The sequence below is a fragment of the Pomacea canaliculata genome, linkage group LG1 (genome assembly GCF_003073045.1).
Source record: "Pomacea canaliculata isolate SZHN2017 linkage group LG1, ASM307304v1, whole genome shotgun sequence".
Taxonomy (NCBI): domain Eukaryota; kingdom Metazoa; phylum Mollusca; class Gastropoda; order Architaenioglossa; family Ampullariidae; genus Pomacea; species Pomacea canaliculata.
The window spans coordinates 6016812-6039685 of record NC_037590.1 but is presented as its reverse complement, the minus strand read 5'-3'; the positions used below and the strand labels follow the sequence as shown (position 1 = coordinate 6039685).

The following is a 22874-nucleotide window of genomic DNA, read 5'->3' as shown; positions in this document are numbered from 1 at the left end:
TAAACTAGTACACAGAGGACAGAACTGTAATGCTTGGTAATGAAATGCTTCTCACTGGGATTTCCTCACGTGGAGGCGCGGAACATGAAACTGTGGTGACAGTTCCCACTGTGTCGATGAAGCAATTGATAAATTCTTTACCACTGACACAATTGTTGTGATATTGAGGCCAGTGTTCGGATTGTTAAAATGTTTGGATGGGTTCGTATATACACTAGAAACAGCAGCTAAACATTCACCCGGTCTCTCTTTTTTTTGTTGTTTTCGCGAATCAATAGTTACCTTGATACGACATTACAAGCGATCTGCGATATATGGCTGGATGTTTATTTTGGTACAACTTGCACTAGTCATGACAAAACGGAAAATGAATACTTTTCCGGCATTGTTTGCCCTTTGAATCACACAGCACTTGCTCCTACATCAAACATTGCTGGTATTTGTCCTTGTTTCATACAGAACTTGCACCTAATCAAACATTGTTGGTGTCTGTCCTTATTTCATACAGAACTTGCACCTAATCAAACATTGATGGTTTTAATTGCCTTTGCTCTGCACAGCTCTTAAGATACATCACACACAGCAGAACACGCATTAATCAATCGAGGCGAATCAATCACCTTCATGATCTGAAGCTACGGTTTCTTTTATTTATGCACAATGATGAGAAATATGAAACCTAAATCCCTCCCATCCTAAAAGAAATATTTCAGCATGCAGCTCCCATTACCCGCAGACATCAGATTAACACACTGCCGTGGTATGGGTGTGCAGTGTGACATAGTGTGAGGACTGGATTAGTGCTTACATTCAGAATAATTCTCAGTAAATGTTTCCCAAAATATTGCCATGGAGAGAGTTTGCGCACTACTTCCGATCTTTAACAGTCGACGGTTGGTGAGATACTTCCGATACATCACAGGTGGCAGTTTGCGCAATGCCTCAAGCATGTCACGTGCTCTGCAGCTTCTCAGTTTCGGAAAAAAAAAGCGGTCACCTAAATATGGCAACCACAATGAATGATTCATCTTGAGAGCTGACTGGTCTGCGATCAGTAGCTGAAGACGAGCTGTCTGTCGCCGCTAGAGGAAACTATCAATGATTGGAGACGAAGGTGAGGAGGCCATCTATCCACGTCACGCCATCTGTTCACTTGTCACGCCATCTACCTGTGTGTGTTGTAGCACTGACCTCCACACACCTGAAACTAAACACGTCTGTTAAGGTATTCAAGATATACGACCGCCGTCTGCTGTAGTTTATAGGTAAGCATGGCGGGTGTAGCAGCGCCGAGGATCAGTCGTGACCAGGGATCAGTCGTACAACCGTCTACCTGATTTCTAATGACGTCAAGGGTCGCGTGACCGCGATCTGTGCAGTCAGAGCATCGGATGACTTACTGGGCGCCAGGTGTGAGTCAACACCTGTGCACTACAGTCTCTAATCCTGAATGCTGTAAGAGCAGGTCATCGGCAAGGAAATGTCTACAATCTGCACAATTTGAAGAATGGAGGTTGGGGATGTTGGGAGGATGTTATATTTTTAGCAACACTTTCTGTTACCAGCATCAGTACTCACAATCTGTTGTACCGTTCAAACGTGTGTGTTCGTGTACGGGGAAGGAAAACTGACAGAAAAAGCAGCCTTCTCTCGATCAATAAATAAATTTAAAAAAAAAAAACCAGGAAGATTTTTGAGGACAACAAACCGGTGGAAGAGTTCTTATAAAGGTGATAAATAAATACACGCCCGCTTCTGGTAATAAAAAGACGGAAAATCTTTGTGTTTTGTTAGACATACGGGGAAGTTTGGCGGTTGAAAATCTTGCCAGTGCACAGGGAAGCTTTCGCAGCAGTAATTACAATCGAAGACATGGTGCTTGTCGTTGACGTCAGCACAGCCAACGGTTCTTATCCGGCACGCAATCGAGTCCAGCCACCAGGCCAGCCGCCCATTGTTTTCCCCGCACACAAATCAAGCGTAGAAATGTCGTGCCAGCACTAACCACAGGACATATAATCCTCACCAGTCTCATTCTATCTCCAGGATTAAAGTTACCGGTACCTGTACCTCCCACACATCACCTGGACCACACACGTGAATACGACTCGTGTCCTAAACTTAGGATAGGGTTAATGTTTTTAGACCTCTACATGCATTATCAATTAAAAACTTGAAGACAACATTGAATTTCCATTTACAGCTACCTTCACATGTATTTTATAGGCATGCGTGTATAGTCTGTCTCCAGAATAACAAAGTAACTAAACAGGTTTAGAATGTAACAAAAGATCCTCAAAACTTTTGAAAAAGATAGAATGTTAATGTTGCAGCTCCGTGGTACAGTGGTTAGCGTACTAAACTTGAGCTAAAGGTCGTTAGCTGAAAGCAAGAAAACCTCTAGTTCTAGGTAGCTTCTAAAGGAGATCTTGCTTATAAGATGCCTTGTGGTTTACACTGCTTCGATACCAGGAGATGCCTGCCTCTTTGCTCCGAACTGCACACTCGAGGTCATCAGTTCAAACTCCTTTACAGGTGTACACTTGTTTGTACCTCGTGTTGTCAGTTTCTGGAAGAGCTTGTTTAAACTTAAGCCAATTCAAATTAATTGTTTTCAAGACCCTTTGGGACAAACATTTTTAGCTATCGATTGAGTTCCCCATTTGTGTAGACAGTTTAAGACCAAGCACTCTCCAGAAGGGGATCACGGACACTCAAAAGCTGGGTGTTAGCGAAGAACTTCAATAGACCCACGACTTTCAACGAGAATATACCTAGAGTATATATATGTGTGGAGAGACAGTCAGCTACCAGGCAGCGGAAGGTGGGCCTCTTACACTGAATGCACCTAAGGACACGAGGTTAGCTATACCCTATAAAGGTGCTGTCTATAAAGACTATAAAATATAGGGTTTTTCTTGTCTACATGTGTGTAGAGGCAGTATATATTTTATTGAACAGAAACCTTTTTGTTGTTTAGAAACTGAAGGGGACATGAAGTCCACCACTAAACGAAACTTCTTTGGTACCTTAGATGACCGAGTGGAAAGTCATAGAAACTCAAGAGGAAACTGTGGACTACCTGCTAAAGTGTCTGGCGGTCAACGTGTACCAGGACTCATCCCTAAGGGCACTGTGAAGACCCTGTATTACCTTGTCACCACACTAGGCGAGGGGTCAAGTGGGGAGACTGCTGATGGAGTGTCGCCGACGTGACAGCTGTTAGCAGGTTCGGGTGTCACAGACGTGCCGACTCGTGTGAACTGGCGGACAGGAACGGGTATGAGTGTCGCGCGATACGACGGTTCAACTGATGTACACCACCACCCTACCCCCTTGGATTCACACGGACTGAATAGAAAAAAATTTATATATTTACCAAAGGAAGGTTATAGCATTTTACATTATCTGATCAGCGCTGAAAGTACGAGAAGGGTGCAAAAGGTAGGACCCCTTCCCACCTCAATCAATGGTTCGTGAATGGACACTGATGCCACCTGTCGAGTGTAAAATGACCACGCCAGCATGTTGCCCATCCTGCTGTTACCCCCAACGGTCAGTGACATCCGTTGGTCAAAGCTGTCCGGCCTGCCAGCAGTGCGTGTCACCGTCTGAAGTATGTGTCATCTACGTGTAGACGAACTGCTGCACGTGTGTCATCACGAAACACAAAAATATTGCACGAACAAACAAAATCAATACCTGCTAAAACGTGTTTAAAATGGCGGCGTCATGCGAAATCTGAAAACAAGGTGCTGTTGAAGCACTGTTATATTGCACCGCATGGCAGGCTTTACAAACTGTGCAATGGCTGGTGTAAGTATCACTAAGTCGATACAACTGCCGTGTCATATTCGCGATTAACCGATACGGAAGTGAACACGATCATACACATCCAACCTACACACACATGATTGAGCGAGACAGAACACATGCATGATTGGCACTCAGATGGGTGTGCCAGGTTAACGGCCTCCTCACTGTGTGGCAGGGATAAACAGAAAGAAATTACAGGTATTACAACGAAGGTGGGGCAGTAAGGTGATACAATGCTCTTACTGTGCAACAATGCTAACTGTCAAGCTGGGTCAGTTGTAAGAGACACGTGACACGACCTACCAGCGTCCAGAAGTAATGTATGTGTCATGTTCAGATTACTCATAAAGCAGGTATGCTCTTCTTATTTAGCTGACGCAAATAGTATTTTTCATTCTCCAGATAAGACACGAAACAAGCTCGTCGGACTGTAAGTTACACGAAAGGTTAGAAATGGAGATGAAACGCGTGATGAAGCCAGATGACACCATGACAAAACAATTGAGTATGGGTAACAGATAGTAGAAACAGTAAATAGATGTAAATCAGGTTAGCGAGAAAACATGTGACAATAGTTTTACGTGTGTGTGAGGGATTCAGAGAGAGAGAGTTACACTCAAACCAAAAAAAAAAAAAAAAAAGAATGCTAATAAAATCTGGAAAATTCCATAAACTAGACATGATAAGTTGCGTATATGCAGTGTAGACCTCAGGTTCCATACATCTCTGCCTTATGTTGTCCCTCCCAAACATAGGTACAAACACGCACACACGCTGCTGTATATCCACGATTTTCTACCGCCGTGTTTTAACACAAGAATGACTAGGGGGGAGTGTTTATGAATGAATCCTTCTCAGCGGGACGAGTTCTATTCAGGCAATATATAAAGCCGTTATGGTCTACTGCCAGTTATAAAGATGCAAGAATTCGGTCGTCTCTCGAATACATTGTGCAGCCAGCCAGCAGGAGACAACAATCAATGTCTGTCTATAGGCATGTGCCAAGGTCTGGTAGAGAACATAAAATATTTAAGCACTTGCAACAAGTTTTCTTTTTTTGTGGGGTGGGTGGGGATAGATAGGGATGAGGGGTCCACACAAAGAAAGACCATCCTATAAATTTAATGTCTACATGAACGAACATCGAAAACCTACGCACTCGGCCTCACATTCCACACAGTCCTCCCATACTCTTGACAGGTGAGTAGAGTGGGGCGCGGATATTTATTTTTAGTTCCCTAACCCATCTTTTATACGAGGCCATATACAACTCTCTCTCTCCCCGAACTTGCAGTTATCTAATCCTTTCAACAATGGCCGTGAGGACTCCTCTTGCGGACTACTGGCCATCACACCTGGTAAAAAACCTCTAAAGATTCCTGAGAAGCCGATTAAACAGAGGTACTAGCTCAAGCTGAAACACTCGGCTGGGCTCGGCGACACGGTTACATACAGCAAGACAACAGGTAATAAACTCTTCATAGCGCCGCACTAACTAATGTACCTTTCGATCTTTCCTACACTCGTGTTGTTTTTTCAGCTGCACATTTATTTTTAACCGTTTAGCTCTTTGAATGACGCAGTGTCATACCTTAAAAGGAAATGCATTATCTTTACCTGGCGGATAACAAACTGGCTGTTCGCACCTGTCACAAGAAAAGCCATTAAAAAATCGGCGACACAAAGATTCAAACCCTGTGTGACCACTCACCATGATCGAAGCCAATAAACCAAGTGGCATAGTTCGCCCCTTCCTTTCGTCCACGAATCATTTCCACAGAGACGATGTCTTACTCCACTTGGTCACAGCTGTTGTTGTGTCGCCTCTTCTCAGCATGATGTGTGTCGCGAGAGAGACACAAGACTACTCCACAGTACAGGTAAATTCACACAGGTGACAGCCCCGCTCACTGTCCGGACTGTTTCAGGCGTCATCATTAAAAATATTGTTTATGACCACGTGCGATAATGTCAGAATGGAATGTGCAACACAGAGGCGTAGGACCCGGTACAGGTGTTTGTAAGGAATTCCCAAAGATCGCCGGAAAACGTAGTCTCGGCTTCACAACTATGCGGTGTGACAGGGCGACTGTGGCACAGGGTTTGGGAACACCTGGAGCAGGCGGCCCACGCGCGGCAATGTCAACACCAACAGCTCAACGCCTCGCGCGCGCGAGCGAGCTGCCGTGTGCTGCCGCACCGCCCCGGTGACAGCACGAGGGTCAGAGGTCACGCATGAACAAGTTGTTACTTACGAACGTTAATGTTCACTGTTTACGTCATCACGAGGGCCCACCCTCACCTCCTAATTCGGCAGATGGGGAATTTGAAATCGCTTACAAAAAGCCTTAAAAGATAGTGTTTACACTTTGATTAAAACAAAAACTTGGTATTTACTGCAGCTGTTTACAAAACAACTACAAATATTTCCTTTCCTGTTGTGTGGACAGAGCCTCAGGGCTACACACAGTGCACCTTAGTGACACAAGACCTTGACTGTCATGTTCCTGGCTGTAATCTACTGTATCGCAGAGGAAGCTGTTGCTAATTATAATTTAGATAATGTGTCATCAACGGATTATTCAGACACTACCAAAGGTTTAGTGTGCGTTATCTCATGCTGTTTCTCTGACTGGTAAACAAAGGTACAGATTCATCTCACTGTTCTTGAATTCACTGAAGAATACCTAACTGGAAAAGTATGAACACCCCACACACACACCTCCCTCGCACTCTCACGCTGACACGTACGCACCGGCAAACACGCAGGCATGCATATTTCTTTTTTTTTAAATACTCCGATGAATTGTATGCGAGTTTGTAAACACTTGTATAACGGGTATATAGTCCTTGTCACCCTGTGTTGAACTTCAAATTAAGAAGTTTGTTTGCACTCTCAGTTCTGCTCAACTGTAATTCTGGTGTACGTAGGAGCTATAAGAAATGCAATAAAGACACTTTACAAATGTATTTCATCTTCCAAGCAACAGGTCTGGCCTAGAAGGGGCGATACAGCACTCAGTCTCCTGGCTTGTGTTGTTGTTCTCTGTTTACCTGCACGTGCCGAGAATAAAGATGTCGTTTGTCAGCGCGAGAGAAATGTTAGTTTGAAACCTCTTCTTGCAGAGCTACGATGTAAAGAACTGCGCATGTGCTTAGCGGCTTCCGTGTGATCAGTGAATGAACGAATGAGCGAGAGATCGAGAGAGAGAGAGGCAAGTACCTTTTTCATCTATAAAATCGACACAACGCAACACTGTCGATTTTACAGAGAAGACCAGAGAGCTATTCAGTATATTCTTTTACCCGTCTTTCCTTCTTTCCTTTATATATTTTTTCTTTCATTTTTTGACTCAAAAATAAATTATTTTTGTTCTTTTCTTTAATTTGTCTTCTCGTTCTTTTGGCTTTAAATTTTTTTTTTGTCTTTTTTTAAAATACTTTTCTCGGTTTCCCCTTTTCATTCATCAAATATCTGCGTCATGCGCATGGCCTTTATTGTGGCTCAGAAATAGGGGTGTGGGTGTGCACAGATAAAGACATGAGGGTTTGTCACATAAAAGGAGTGTACAATGTTCACGTCAGGTGTGCTGTTGCCAATTTCCAGCAAATGCATCGCGAAGCCTTTACAACAGCACTGAAGAGGGCGAGCACTGCCCACAGTCCCGTGTAGTTGAGTAGAATAGGTAAGATGATGACAGATGTGTCTCTCGTGCGCCCCGTTGCTACACCTGAAGTTTTCTCCTTGTGCAGCATTCCTTGTGGTCGTGGTGAATGGGGCACGCGATCCTTACGGGCACTAGGCTGCTATGCACAGAGCAGTGCAGCGCGTGCCTCCCACGTGACTGCGTAGACAGAGGACAGGGAGAGGGGACGCAGGGTTACTGTTTCAGATACGTGCACTGTTGCATTTCCAGGGTGCAGCAGGTTAAAAGGCTGCATTTCATCGTTCTTCAAATTCTTTTGTTGGCATGGATTGCTCAGCGACAAATGTTTTCGTACCAGGACAGTGTCAAATAACATTTCAGTTAGCGTGTCTCGTTTGTCGATCACAAATGAAAAAGACTGAAGCCGACGAACAACGTTTAAAGAACACAAAAGTCAACATTTTATGGCTGTAGATTTCACTCGCTCTTGCCAATTTGCTATTAAATCACAAGACTGGTACCTAGGAACTGCCATAGATAAATGTGGTTGCGAAATTATAGCCTGCTATTTTCTGCCCAACAAGCGATACTGTGACTAAGCACAGCAAAATCGTGCCATACAAAACTGAAAGGGATTAGAACTCTATCACTATTATAATGCTGTGGTAGTATTTCTGTTTTCATGGAACTAAAAAAAAAAAGAAGAACAGATAAAGGTATTGTTGAGGAGTAATGTCTCACCGCATTTTTTCGGCACCACCTTTTTTGTGTGGGCGAGCCCATCCTCTCCCCGACCCCCTCGCTCTTTACCTTCCTCAAACCTTGTGGTGCTCATTCGCGACACCTGGGTCGACTTGGGGAAGTCAGCTGCGCCGCACTGGTGTCGGACAGTACTATATCACTCGACTATCGTCTTCCCCACAATACCGCCATAGTGAAAATGTTAAACAACGATCCAACGTATTTCTTGTTGAATAGGAATGTCACAGCAGACATTTTCTGAAAAAAAGCTATTGAAGGCTAATGGGGTGCATCACTTGGCCGCATTCAGTCACACCCCGCTCTCCTCAGTATGTGGCGACTGAGATTCGACATTGTTTGTTTAACGACTGGGGGCTCGAGAGTGCCTGGTATCATCTTCAGACCGGTGTACTTGGGGTAGGGGAAGGGGTAGTCACAGTGCAAACAGAACGTGCGCACACCTGTCACCTTGGTCCCTCGTTCCGCCAGACGACACAATCGATCTTAGTTGTAACTCCAAGGTTTACAAAGCAATACAGATGTCTGCTATAGAACCCTCGTCAGCTTTTATGTTCATCTTCTCAACTGAACCACAGTATTGCCAGAAGTTGAATATACGGTTGCCATATACGCCTTTCGTTATTTACCGCCCCCCATCCCCTTTTAACATCTCATTTAAGCAAGAATATATATATCTGTGATGTATCAGCTCTGTGACTGGGCGTGGCTAAGAACACTTCACTTATAGTTAAACAGAAGATGGCGCGCACGAGACGAGATCTGACCCCAGGACCTCCGGTCGTTATTGGACTGGTTGCATCACCGAATCCCCTTCTCCACCACCACCCCAAGACTATGGAAGGTCCTAGCCTTTCTGTTTTCTTGCAGCTCGTGGCTGGTTTTAAAGACTCAAACATGATTATTTGCTCAGCGCCCAAGCCACCTCTGAATGTCTTCTTTTCGCTATCATGTTTCCAACAAACAATTCAGGTAATGTTATCCACGTTCACCCATAGGTCAGATGCATTATTACTTTCTGTCTATTCACACTTGTTTTTGAAAAAAAATTACATTCATTTAAGTAAAAAGATCGTGACAGGAAGATGGGAGCTTGACACGAAAGAATCGGGTGGGTCACCAGCAGACAGTGTCGTTGCTGTTGAAATTAAATCTTCTTTTAGTTTTGGGGTATTGCAGTATATGGTTGGTAGGATCTACAAACGCCTTTGTGGAGGTGAAAGGAAAGCTTCTGAGGGCTCACTTACCGAGACGGTAGGGTATTAGTTTCTTTTGACTGCCTTACCTTAGTGGTGTCTGATATCAAGTTTATATATCAGATACCTCTCCCTGGGGGTCTGTACAGGTATCGTCTGCATGGTGATCATTATATGTCATTTTCACTCAGCTCAACGAGGCTTGAACGAGAAAGAAAGGAAAGAGAAAAAGCTCAAGAATACAGCAAGACAATGATGTGAAATCTACTCACTGTTTTCACTGTCATCGACGTCATCGTCTTCTTCTCCGCCATCATATTCATCATCGTCATCGTCATTGTCAATATCGAAGACATCCGCAAGTCGAGGTCTCCTTTTGACAGATCGAGACTCCATGGAGCTGAAAATTGACGGTTCATAACCTCTCTCCACTTCTGTATCCGCTGAAAGAAAAAGAACCGCATGTGTGCTTCAGGCCTGCAGGTGAGGTTGAGAGCAACAGACAACAATAGAGAAATACATCTGGTGGTAAAACATTGGGCGCCCACAGGGAATTCTTCCGAAGCATCAGTATTCAGACACTGAGGCACGTCAGTCACAATGACAAATGAAGGCTCTAGAGTCTACACTAACGATAAAATTTGAAATGAAAAGCAGCCCTTAAAATTACCTGGATGCGTGACATGAGTATGAAAGAAATGCTGCTTAAAAATCGTTTTTTCCATTTTCATTTAAATTAAAGGATTATGAGGCAGGTTTTGTACTCCTACACCATAACCACAGACTTCAAAAACTAAAAAAAAAAAATCTTAAAAGAGAAAATATGCAGTCTTCACTCTCAGTTTGGTGCTAATTGTTTTGGTTTGTTAAATTTGTTGAGCAGTGGCCTTGAACTGTTTGTGTGTGTGTGTGTGTGTGATGTGTGTATATGTAAGTGTGTGTGTTTCAGAAATGTTGAGGAGTGGTTTTACAGCGATCCTGTAAGATTTGGAGGTGGGATGTGTGAGAGAAGCAGAGAGAAAAAGAGAACTGAAACTTTCCTGGGTGGCGCGTTATTCTACCAAGGGAGATAACCTATCTTTCGTGAAAGGCGATGAATATACGAGTCTCTTCCCTTACTGGATATTTCTGAGTAAGGTCATAATAGTGATACAATCTTGACAAAAGAGTATTTTGAATTCCAGAGATCTGTAATTACTCATTGAAATGTTTATATCCAGTAGCGATTTAACACATCAACAATGAAAAAAGGCTTCAAAATAATGTTTAGAAAAGCATATTCGTGCAAGCCAATAAATATGAGAACACATAAAATTATATTTAAGAATTTTAATTAAAAAATATTCTTTATCTATAATTGAAAGCAGAAAAACGCAATCAGCAGGCAGAGAAAGAGAAAGAGAGAGAGTTTAAAAAAAGCCTGTAAAACTACTTTTTATTAAATTGTGATAATAATGATGCAAATATAGCAATATTTTATTAATACTGTTAAATAGCCGGAGGTCACACTTCTTTGCTTCGGAATATTTAGCGAGCGGTGATTGGTTAATTCCTTGAGACTTCCGTCCCCTAGATTCGGCTGTTACAAAGAAATCCGAACTGACAGTAGATGTAGTAGAAAGCTTTACACGCTCCCGGTGTTTTCTTAACAATTACTGAATCTGTTTCCTGTCACTCCAGTCAATGATTTACGCCATTTTTGCTATTATCGTGTACCTTCTATATCAAAGGCTAAAGTTTTGTAGCGAATTACAACGCCACATGCTGCCATTATTGGTCATACAGTGGAAATCTGATATTGCAAACAGAAAGTGAACTCACTGTTTTTGCATAATTTATTGATTTATTGCCAAATAAGGCCACCATAAAGCTGGATACAGGTCTGCTGTGTCAGTGCTCTAGGACAGGCGAACACCAGGACTACTGCCCCAACAGAACACCAATTAAGTTGCCAGCGGCAGGATTTTTTTTTTCTTGACATTGCACCCAGAATAAAATTAAAATAGCATAATTAAAGTTTCTTGTGTTCTGGTAATCATGATGTATTAAATTCTGCCAGACTGACTCAATCCACTGCATATCAAGCAAACGCCGCTCATGATGTGGAGTGAATGAAAGCGAAGACTTAAGCGATGCGAGAGAATTCTTCAACCAACAGCAGTGTGAAAGAAAGGTCGTGGTCAATCATCCTACAGGTCTTTCTTAATGAACACTTTGCCCCAATATACGAATATATGTGCTAAATTTTCTCATGACGGGGGTATAACAAATTTGCCAAAAACAGTGACATAAGAAAGGTCCATAAGGCAAACGCAATCGTTTGAAGAACCCTGGGAGCTGGACTGTCTCGTGCTTGACCCTGCCTCCCCGCTTTCCCATTGAGAGCTGCTGTCGACTGTATTTTCAAGGGAAAAGGTGGCATGCAAAAAGTGGCGAACATGACAAAGCCTCCATTACTACCCCTCTTCCCCGCTAGACTTTAACAACGCAGCTTACAGCAAGCTGTAAAGACAGAGCCTCGGTTGTGAGAGCAGCGCAAACTAGATTGCGGAGCAAATTAAAAGGTGAAGAGGGCGAGTGCGATTCTTTATATGCTTGCATTATGCGATGAAGTCATCACGAGTGCAGGGAAAGGCTGGTGCTACCCACACACTTCATCATCCAGTGTGAAATATGCCAACGCATTTTTTTTTCCATCATATCAGTGTCCGGTGGTCCTGTGAGAGACATTCTCTCCACAGATGTCTTATCAGAGGACAGAAAACAGGCAAAACGCTGGAAATCGATAACAAAAGTGGCTGTGACTCAACACACCTTGTTTACAATGCTGATCAGAGGTCAATTACAAGGTCGTAATTTTATTCACGACAGAAACCTCGTCACGAGCTGCTAAAAGGAGTGGTACGGACCCAAAGAAAATAAGGAAATTATTAACTGAAGACATCTTTTTGTAAAACGTGCAAGACATTGAAATTATTAACTGAAGACATCTTTTTGTAAAACGTGCAAGAATAGTTTTAAAGACATTTCGTGAAATTTGAGAAAACTCAGACTATGATTGCCTGGTGATTTCTTGTGGAAAATGTGTTTTTACTCATGCAAAAGACAGAAAGGTTGTCATGCAAGTAGGTGCTTATAATTTGGGTATAAAGTACCGGTCTGAGAGTCGTGAGAATGTTCCCCTCCTGTCCATACATAACAGTGCTTATGAATTCCACAGGCTGGACAGGCCCGGACAAGACTGTTATGTAACAAAGGATATTACAGCACCAATGCATTTCAGCAATCAGTCAAACAGATGCATGCAAGCATGACTAAGCACATGCACACACACACACACTCGTACACACACATATTGGCAAGCTAGCGAAATTGCTTTAATGTTACATCGGTGCACTTTGAGCCTTCTATGGCTCTATAGGTAGGAGGGGGACACCCACGTATGTTCCATGCACGCGATGTCGTATCATGCGAGCAGCCAAAATGTCAAAAGTCATTCGTTGCAAGTTCAGGCGTGCTAAGGTTAGTAAAGGGGACTTACAGGTTAACTTGTGCCTCATACTGCGGGCCTGATTCAGAGCGTATCTCAACTTACAGTAGCTGGTGCTTTTGTACAGAGACCGCACCACCTTGGCACTGCCGAAACGACGAAAGCGTTGAGACACTGTATTGTAGAACCAGCCGCACGCCTTCTGCTTGAGGTCCCTACACAGAAAACAAGTCTTTAGTCACCTTCAGTTACTTCAATCCCCAGCTGAAAGCAATAACGGTATCTAAAGAATAACAAAATATTTTGAAGTGAAATAATTAACAAGTTAATACAATAAAGTGAACGTGTCATTAATTTTTTTTTGTGGGGTGGGGAGAGGCCAAAAGCGCTCAAAACTCATTTTGTCTGTGTGTGTGTGTGTTGAAAAGTAAGCGGTGGGGGATGGATTGGTATCTGCTGAGTGACATGAACGTTTTGTTGAGATTTTCTTCTAAAGTTTTCTGCCTAGAGGGGCATACTCTACAGAACAGAGTTGTTTAGCCTTCACCACAAAAAAAGAAAGAGAAAAATAGAGGAAGGGCTGTGAAAAATAGGACCATTAAAGGCGTCTGGAGTTAAAGTTACACTTTTTTTTCGCATACTTTCCTTGTGTGGACTTGTTCTTCGGTAACTGCAATCTGGTATTCGGTGGACTGGATAACCGAGAAAGATGGTCTTAGCATGCGCGCGTGTGTGTATACATATGTGTGTGTGTGGACTACAACCACTACAAGGACAGTGGCAACGGCAACGACATAGTTGTGTTAGTGGCGATACTTTTGATCATCTAGGGGATTGCGGTTGAAGAAGTATGCATTCCCTTCTCGTCTGCGAACGGAGATCCAGCAATCGCACTTTCACAGACATTATTCACCGCGCGCTGTTATTCAGCAGCAAATAACAGTCGATGCCCCTTCTCAACTTCCTCCCTGCAATCTTCTGCGTTAATAACTGCATGAGGCGAGGACGGCAATTAATAACTACAGGCATTAACTTGCCCCGAGTTCAATTCAGTCGCAGTGTGAACAGCCGGTTCAAGCACGCATCGAAAAGACTGTTCCTTTTGAAGTGACAGACGCAATAAGGCGAGCCACACTCACTCGACGGCCACCGCCATCGAGTTGCTAGGACCGCTGGTGTGCTGGCAATGTCGGCTTGTCCTTCCCTCCTTTCTCACCTATGAAAACACGGAATGCGAGCAGCGCTCGATTTCATTACCCCAGTTACATCCACACCCCACCTCTTTATGGATGTTTAGTGAACGGCTATGGTCAACTTTGCGAGCAAAGGACAAGTTGTGAACGCTTGAGTTTGCGGTTGTTAAAGAAATGAAGACCCGAGAACATTCAAAGCATTCAACTTTCAGATGGGGGCTCGATATGCGGCAGTGTAGCTTCACAAACCGCACGATTTCTCTTTTATACGAAAGTTTGGTTTGAAGATTTAGTTACTAAATGATTTTGTGTGTCAGGGGGACATTTTTTGAGGAAACCGTCACCGCTGATGAGAGTTTTTTGTGGTCCGGAAAATAGTCAACATATTCATGTTGTAGTTGGTCAGAAGGACCACATTCAATAGCCTCTATTATCCATATACAACATATGCAGTTTTTTATATATATATATGGAGTATGTGGGGGCGTTTTTAGGAACCAAGCCATACGAACACTATATTATACAATTATTAATTATTTTAGTCGTTATATGTCTTGGCAATGATAGAATAGCACTGTTGCAATCATTTAATAATCTAAAGTGAATAAAACCTTTAATGGTGAATACCCTAAGTATACTGAAGTCTACAACATGGTGAAAAATATGCAAATAAACATTTTTAAGGCACACCCTGCACTGGATTTAAACTGTTGAACCCCACACTGCGAAGTCAGCACGGACTACTGACATTTGATTTTACCTAACAGCCTGCCATTAGAAGCTGAGGTTGCAAGGGGGATAATAGGCCTGTAAATGGTGTGCCCCTGCCTGGGACCCGCGGCAGTCAGTGCCACATTTCCTATTATCGCGTGGTGCTAATGATAGCTCTACTTTTTTGTGAAGGAGGAGGAAAAAGGAAATTAGGAGGCGTAGGAAGCGGAGGAAAAAACAGCTTTCACAGTGAGCAAGTGGACTGGGGAAGGCTGGTAGGACGTGGATAGTATTGTGCACGGTGTTTTCCATCGTCTTCAGTGATTCACAAAGAAATGAAGCTTTGCAGAATTCCTGTTTCCATGACCAAGTGCATTCCACAATATTAAAAAAAGAGAGGATTATCGATAAAGAAGGAAGTTTTGCGAAAATGCTACAAGGAAAACCAAGGACACAAACAGAAATTCTAAAATTATTTTTAATATTTGAAGTGCTTCATTATCTACAAAAAGAGGTTTCGATGAAATTCCGTTAGGAAGACCAAGTTTATTGCATCAAGAAATTTTAGCGTTGGTTGTGGAGAGTACATGGACGGTAGCTGGTATGCATTATCCGCAATTTACAAAAAAAGTTGAGCCCTGTGAGTATAAAGCACCAGTCGGGAGAGTGTGCCTCTCCTGAGTGACAATCTACAGAAAGTCAGCATGGACCGGAGGCAGAAACTTTTCATCACCTCCAAGCTAAGAGGTCTGTGCCTACTCCGTTGTGATAGTGAGTGCCTGAACAGACATCTGTATTCTCAGGCCCCCAAGAGATTACCCCCGAGATACATCGTCTGCAACTAAAGCTCGCAATGCCGTCCACCCACATAGGAATTTTTTTCTCTATGGCCATTTACATCTGTGCTCCGTTTAAATCCCACAGCCCATGCCACTTTCATATGTTAACAACAGGTCTTGCTTCATCTTGCCATTTAGTATGCAAATTGAGCCACTTTACAAATGCCAGGGCGTATCAAACTTCGTGGAGTGGGAGAGCAAATAGGATTGACTTTTTTTCAGACCAGTTGGGGCTGCAACTATCGTTATCAGGACATGAAGCTGGAAAATAGAATTCAAGCTTAATAGGCGAACATCATATTGATATTTCAAAAGTGATAAAACAGCTTCTGAAAGGTTTAGACTTCAAGCGTTTAATTTATTTTTTAAAGGCGATCCTTTAATGAACTATGTCTATGAGTCCCAGGTGTTAATATTTAGTGAGAAATGGAAATGAAAGTAACAATACATGAAGGAATGTTTAACCAGAAAATTACGAACTAATATTGGTAAACATCAGATGTAATCTATAAACAGTGAAACACCAACAAAATATTGCTAAACATTAGAGGAAATCTATAACTAATGAAAAACGAAACAATATAGAAATGCATAATGAAACAAAACCAAAGTCGAAACCAAAATAAACACAAATGCACAAGCTGCTGTTTTCGTGGAAACCTATTTGTGGTTGCCTCCAGAAAGACATTGAAAAACTATAAGCAAAGAAAGGCAAAGAAGGATATGTTTTTACAGAAGATCTGTAGATAGTTATTCAGACATTCAGAAAGCCATTATGAGAAGGACAAAGTGAAAAGATAATAAGAATAAAACAAAATCCTCTATTCCATCGAGTAAACTAAAGAAACAGACAAAATGTTTTCTCTGACTCAAAAGACTGGTGATTAGTGAATTTTCTAAGGGAAGGACAGAAAGTCCACCTTGTTTTCTGAATAAGCGCATACAAGACGATGGAAGACAAGGGATGGTGGGTGTAGGGGGACAGACTGGCGACTTACTTTTCCCGGGCACAGACCACACAGATGTATGTCTTATTCTCAGCCACGTAGTTGCAGCAGTCCTTGCAGACATTGTAACCACAAGCGAAACACTGGTGGCGACGATTAAATATAAAGCCAAAGACTTGACAACATCTGATACAACAGCTCTTGTTAAACATCGTCTGCTGCGACAGCACCGCTGTCCTGTTCTTCTCCGCATTCAGGACTGACTCAACCAATCTGCAACAGTCGCATTGGTGCTTCATCTAGGACACCAAAACACTATAAAGTTGCTACACAACTTAAAAAATGCACAAACAATTTGGGACATGGATGTACTACTTCTTTCAAAATATTAGTAACAGCAGATGATAAATTTTAAAGCTTGTTGACAATGACTTTAACACTGAATACGGATTTATCTTGGCTCACTGCATCTTCTTCATTGGAAACCCCATGCCTTCTACTTTCTTTCCATCTTTCTGATAACTAGATCTTGACCGCCTAACATGCTGTGGTTTGGGCTTTGACCACAACAGAGACATCTCGATCATTCGACACACAGCTTATTGTGATGTCCCTGAGAGCTGTCTATTTCCTATTTGTGAATGTTTGTCGGGGCATCTAATCAAGGAGACTTGCCCCTCGATTTATCTTCCGCTAGAGGGAAAGTTATTTTTTGCAATGCACGAGCTGGCTTTTGGTGGCCTTGACATTTGGCTGCTCGACTGATGTCTCTGGGTGTCGTGGTGCTCGTGCTAAAAGCAACATTTTGCCGATGGCATCGTTCGCCGAGTGTTTGGCTAAAAGCGTGAAGCTACTAATGCTACTCAAAAAGCATCTATTTATAGACCGGGACTCCTTCGATTAATAGCTTTCAACCATTCCGTATCTGCTTTCACAAACTGCCTTTTCCTTTTAAAGGGAAGGATATTTCTATTAGCACAGTGTTGAGACATCCGTTCCTGAGTGCATGGGTGCCAACCTGCCGGCAGATAGGCATTCAGATCCTATCAATCAGAACAACTAGTACTTAATCTGCTTGTCATGTTCTGTGTCATAGACTTTTAGGAACTAGTCCAGTGTTAGTCAAGAACCAACCTACTCGGCTTTTCTACCTTTTTTATTCGCTTGTCACATCAACTTATCTCATAGTCTACTCCTATTTAAAAAATCATAATTAAAATCGCTGTTAGATATGCTGAACAGAATGCAAAATTCTAACTTTGAGCTTGACTAAGACTAGTTTCATGCCTTGCATCTCATCATTTTTTCACTGGTGAAGGGGGAATAGAAGGGGAAAAAAACTTGAATAATTCAACTGCATCGGCAACTTTAACGGCCATTTCCTCTCCTATAAATTTACCCGACTTCAGGGCGCAAGAAATTTATGATGGGGCTGACCCATTCTGGCAACAGAAGAATACCAGCTTTTTGATAGAAATCGATGAACTGCTTCACATAACATCTAATTGAGGGTCGCCAGAAATAAGTAATGTAACATAAGTAGAACCACCTATCATCGTGGCGACAGCGAGGTTGTCTTGAAGACCGATAATGTGTTTACTATTTTTGGGAAAAAAATTATAGTAGCCTAACTGACAATTCCCAGTTTCTGCATACTTCCCACAATATATAATTTAAACAATTTTTACTGGTATTCCCACCTTCCATCTGAATTAAATGTTGTTTATGGAGGGTGAAAACTGACCTTTGCTCTGTCTGTTGAAGCTTGTTCTCTTTCATCTAAACGAAAACTAGCTGTAGTTGTGGAACTTGCTTCGAAAATGTCCACAAATTACTGTAACTTTGGTATGAGTGACTGGACCATAAATAGTTACATTCTATACGAAGGTGTCACATTAAAATGTTAAGCACCTGACACTCCTTGCGTGTGTGGAAGTGTCCTAAGGTGGTAGAAATATTAACATGTTACCACGCTCTTAATTTTAATTTAAACCTTATCAATATTTTTCATCTTCAAAAAAGTTCATATTCACAAGTTTTTGTTCCGTTTTATTTCTAATTCATACTCACCCAATTCTATCTTTTTCTTTCTGTCGCACCTCAAAGTCTCTTTGCAGAACGCTGAGAATTTTTTCGCATTCCTCCTCCGTCAGATGAGAAAGATTAAGTTTTCGACCCATCTTCCTGTTGTTTCTTATCAGGTTCTTGGGGAAAAAACTTCCTTATGTATATTATTTCTTGGGCTTTGCGATGACAGTACCCTTCAGGCAGTTTATCTATCACGGATAAAAATTAACTATCTATAAACTGCTGATATGTATATTGAGGTTTTCCTCTGTCAAAGAAATTGGCAATCAAAACTGCATCACAGCTGGTTTCTTGCGATTAAACCTCTTGGATTTAACATTCTTATTTTTGGGATGGCTTCTTTGCCAATCGGATCTGATTTTATGTTACAGCCACAAAATATCATGCTAGTTCCAATTGGTCAACTATCTTTGTTTCCCAGAATGAGATACTATGCGCAATTATCTCTTGGACAGGTATAAATGTTCACGATGTTTCTGACCAACTGTCCATGTAGGTAGCAATGTCGTCAGAGAAGGTCACAGCAGTATTGTTCTCGATCCATTAGATTGAAGCCTGCACAGGCACACAAAAATGATTCACTAAGTTACTGACAATGAATTCATATGAAGATAGCACAACCAACCAATCAATTAATCAACCAATCAACCGGCTAGAAAAAAAGGAAAGAAAAGAAAAACCACACACACATAATGTTCACTCTCGCACTTGACCGTATCTTTAGCGAACTCTGTGGGTCCGTGACACCATAATAGTGTCTTGCCCCTTATCTGTCCATAAATTATTTATTAAGATGGACCATAAAACCCTCTGATAAAGTATCATATCGATTGCAGTCTCTGCCCAGTTCATCTTGAGGCTAAATTCCCCCAAATAGTGCAAAACGGAGCCAGAAGGGCAAGCAGTCGGAAAATTGTGAAGGCAGCCGATAAATATCCAGAAATTACCTATCGTTAGAGGTGAGTGCTCGTTATCCCGATTCCTTAGACTGCTTTCCATTTTCCCAGTGATATCCATACAGCAATGCTTTAATTACTGATGCTGCTACTGTCAACTCATTGCTCTTTATCTTTGCCCTTCCGCAACCATCATCACAAGCAGTGATTACACGACAGTTGATGAATTTATTTCTCTCGTTTAATTTGACGAATGTGATCAATCCATACCACAGATTTTAATAATGTCCAGAGACATCAGCTCTCTTTATACTGTCCAAAAATATATATATATAAAAAAAAGAAAAAATTACTATCATTAAAACCATGGATATCTTTACGGTTGTTTTCTAATAATATGTTTAAATGAGTTTAGCATTCATTATACGGTTCATTAGAAATAGAAATATTTTACCATTGCTTTGTACTAATATATTTAAAGGAGCTTATCATTTACCTTGTGCAAAGCTAGAGATATGGAATCAAGATTCCGGCGGCAGCTATAGTATTCTAACTATAGCATCTACCGTGGACGATAGAAGACATTCAAGCAATTATTTTAGGATGGGTGTAGAACGGACACAAACATGACAACAAGCCAGGGCATTATAGAAATAAGATTAAGAATTTTAAAAACCAGCACAATGCTGCTGTTGAAAAGAGGGGGTAGGGGACTGCTTTTGGAAAATTCCTGTGACTACCAATTTTATGATTTATTAACGCAAAACAACAAATCCAGAAACATACAAGACAAACTGTAAACATATTTAACGGACTGGACATAGCTCTTAAAACGATAAAACAAAGATGAGTTTCGTTGTCGTCCAAATGAAATGATACTGAAGGAAAATTTAGTCACTTCTTGGCAGTAACAGGAACATAAGAACAAATGTGAAGCGAGTGGGAGCTCTAAAACTATCAGAAAAATATGTTCCAAAAGTAAATAAGCGCTGAGCAGAGAAGTGATCAAACAACTGCTGGAGTCCTTTCCTGATGTGATCCATACAGACACTGTGTAAGCAATGCTAGGTTTGTGTATCAAGAGAAACACCAAGCAAATATTTACCAGGAAGAATGGCCAGAGACCCATGAGGCCAGGTGTGTAGCGCAACTTAAAGAGCAGCGCGGATGAATTTTGTTTAATGACAGAAGGGTTAAGTTGGTCACAAGATTAAGTCCCAAAATCTGAGTGAAACAACCTATTTCTCTTTTCGCCGGATGAAATCAATGACCTTTTCGTGGAATAGGTCAAAACCCAGTGTGATTTCAAGACACGGACAACAAAATTATGCATGCGCCAGGCAGTCTCGGTCACCACCCTTGACGATATAAGAATGTCAAGCGATATAAATAATTTCATTAAAAGAATTAATAAAGATGTTTTGCATTGTAACACCAACCGCCAGCTTGTTAACACAGATAGTAAGTACATGAGCATTTGGACCACGTGCAGCTTTGTCTGTCTCTTTGCAGAAGACATGTACTGTATAAATACCCAGCGCGCACACACACACACACACGCATGTACACATGATCCAAACACAAGATAGAAGGAGAAAAAGAAAGAAATTCTATGTCCATGCCAAGCAGTCGAGATTTCTAGAAAAAAATCGATACCCGACGGTACGTCTCCTCATTAATCTGTAGCTATGAATTAGTATACAGCAAATTATTCCTTGACAAGATGATATCTGCTCAAGTGCGACTGTTCAGACCACCTAGAGGCCTAGACACACGTCCGTGTCTAGTCGACATTTGAACCGAGCCTCTGTCTCGAGAGTACAGACCAAGAGCTTAACCGAGCCTGCATGTTCAGTGGAAAATTAACCTTTATTCTAAGCTGAGATGAGACATGGAATAAAAATGTTCATGGGCCTGTGAACATGTCTATGCATTAAACCTGATAATTAAAGGCACATGTGACTTTCACAAGGCATAGCAGCATATCGAAGCGAAGAAAAGACACAGTTGTATGCAGGTGCAGAAAATACGAAATGTCTGTGATTACCGAGAAAATAAGAATGGTGCACAGGTTAAAACATCACCATGACATTTACGTGCAGGTCTCACCACTCACCACGCTTATTTTCATCCATTGAAGGGTGAAAACCGGTTGCAAACGACTCATTGAACACAGGCAAGCGAAGGTCTGATCACAATAAAGTCTCAACATATTGGAATACAACCTCAACTCATATATTAAACACTGTGTATGCTATTTGTTTGTCTGTGTGAGCACGCGCGCGAGTGAGTGAAAGAAGCCCTATCCGACCCATGACCACGAATCCTGAAGTGACTAATTACATCAAGATTTCCTAGCGAAAATAATGAAAATTAGAAGAACAAATTAACCAATGTCCACTAACATCATCTATTTTGTTCTTTACATGACTTGTCATTCCTTCAAGACTAAAAGACAAGCTTCTGACAAGCTTTTTCTTTGATGGCAGCTTAAACTTCTGGGTGCATTATTGGGTATGACCTTTCATTGCCTCCGCGAGTACACTTGTCTATGCGATGCTTTGACACCTATAAACATAGTCTACATTTTGTCTAAAGAAAATATTTTTCTTATATTCTCTGCGAAGAAATTACTCTTACTTCTACTTGAAACGACTCCTGTATCCATACAGACAGGCAGCTAGCAATTTGCATGAAATGACTGCCTATTCCTTCTCCCCTTTACGATTAAACATTCTCCTGCAGTAACCCCAACATGAAAGTTATGCACGCAGGCTCGAACCTTACAAGAAAGGTGTAAAGGAAAGAATGACAAGTATACATTCAGCCGTGGGAATCAGATCGTGACAGCGAGGTATGTCGTTGCCCAACCGCCACTGAATTTTCCCTCGACAAAAACAAAAACAAAACAAAAAAATGAAGGGATGTACTTACTGTTCTGTTCAGTAGTTCCATCGTTCACACGACATCGGTTTGTTTTGAAATATTCACTGCTGCGTTTGGAAGCTGAGCGCGAACAGCACTCATCGTGAGTACAGCCAAGTCGGAAATCCAGTGAATGCAGACGACACTTGGGCGCTACCCAGTGCAACAGACATTGCGCATGCGCGTCTGTGATTGTCGCGCGCTGCGCAAGCTCAGCAAACGGTTCAGTGGGGCGGGTGGGGAACGACTGCGGGGTGTGTGTGTGGGAGGTGGTACTCGGAATTTTAAGGGGCGCCTGATACATTTTGTACGCTTCAACAACCACAAACATTCACCGTGATGCATTGCATTTCTTTGACTTTTTCCT

The 22874-nt window shown here is 41.9% G+C and overlaps 1 protein-coding gene across 7 annotated transcripts in view; it reads right to left on the bottom strand.

Moving 5' to 3' along the window:
• Positions 1–22670, bottom strand: part of LOC112563549 (titin homolog) — a 54977-nt gene extending 32307 nt beyond the window's left edge. For 5 of the 7 annotated variants that reach the window (XM_025237596.1, XM_025237614.1, XM_025237631.1 and 2 more), the window contains exons 1-5: positions 22517–22670; positions 18669–19241; positions 16650–16871; positions 12960–13123; positions 9691–9861 (exon numbers count right to left, since the gene is read on the bottom strand). In XM_025237596.1, coding sequence (XP_025093381.1) covers positions 9691–9861; positions 12960–13123; positions 16650–16871; positions 18669–18778 — 667 coding nt within the window. In that variant the 5' untranslated portion in view covers positions 18779–19241; positions 22517–22670. Of the gene's footprint in view, positions 1–5527; positions 6119–9690; positions 9862–12959; positions 13124–16649; positions 16872–18668; positions 19242–22516 lie in introns of those variants that run through there. The other 2 variants (XM_025237621.1, XM_025237648.1) reach the window with 2 other exon arrangements.
• Between the last annotated feature and the right edge of the window lie 204 nt (positions 22671–22874).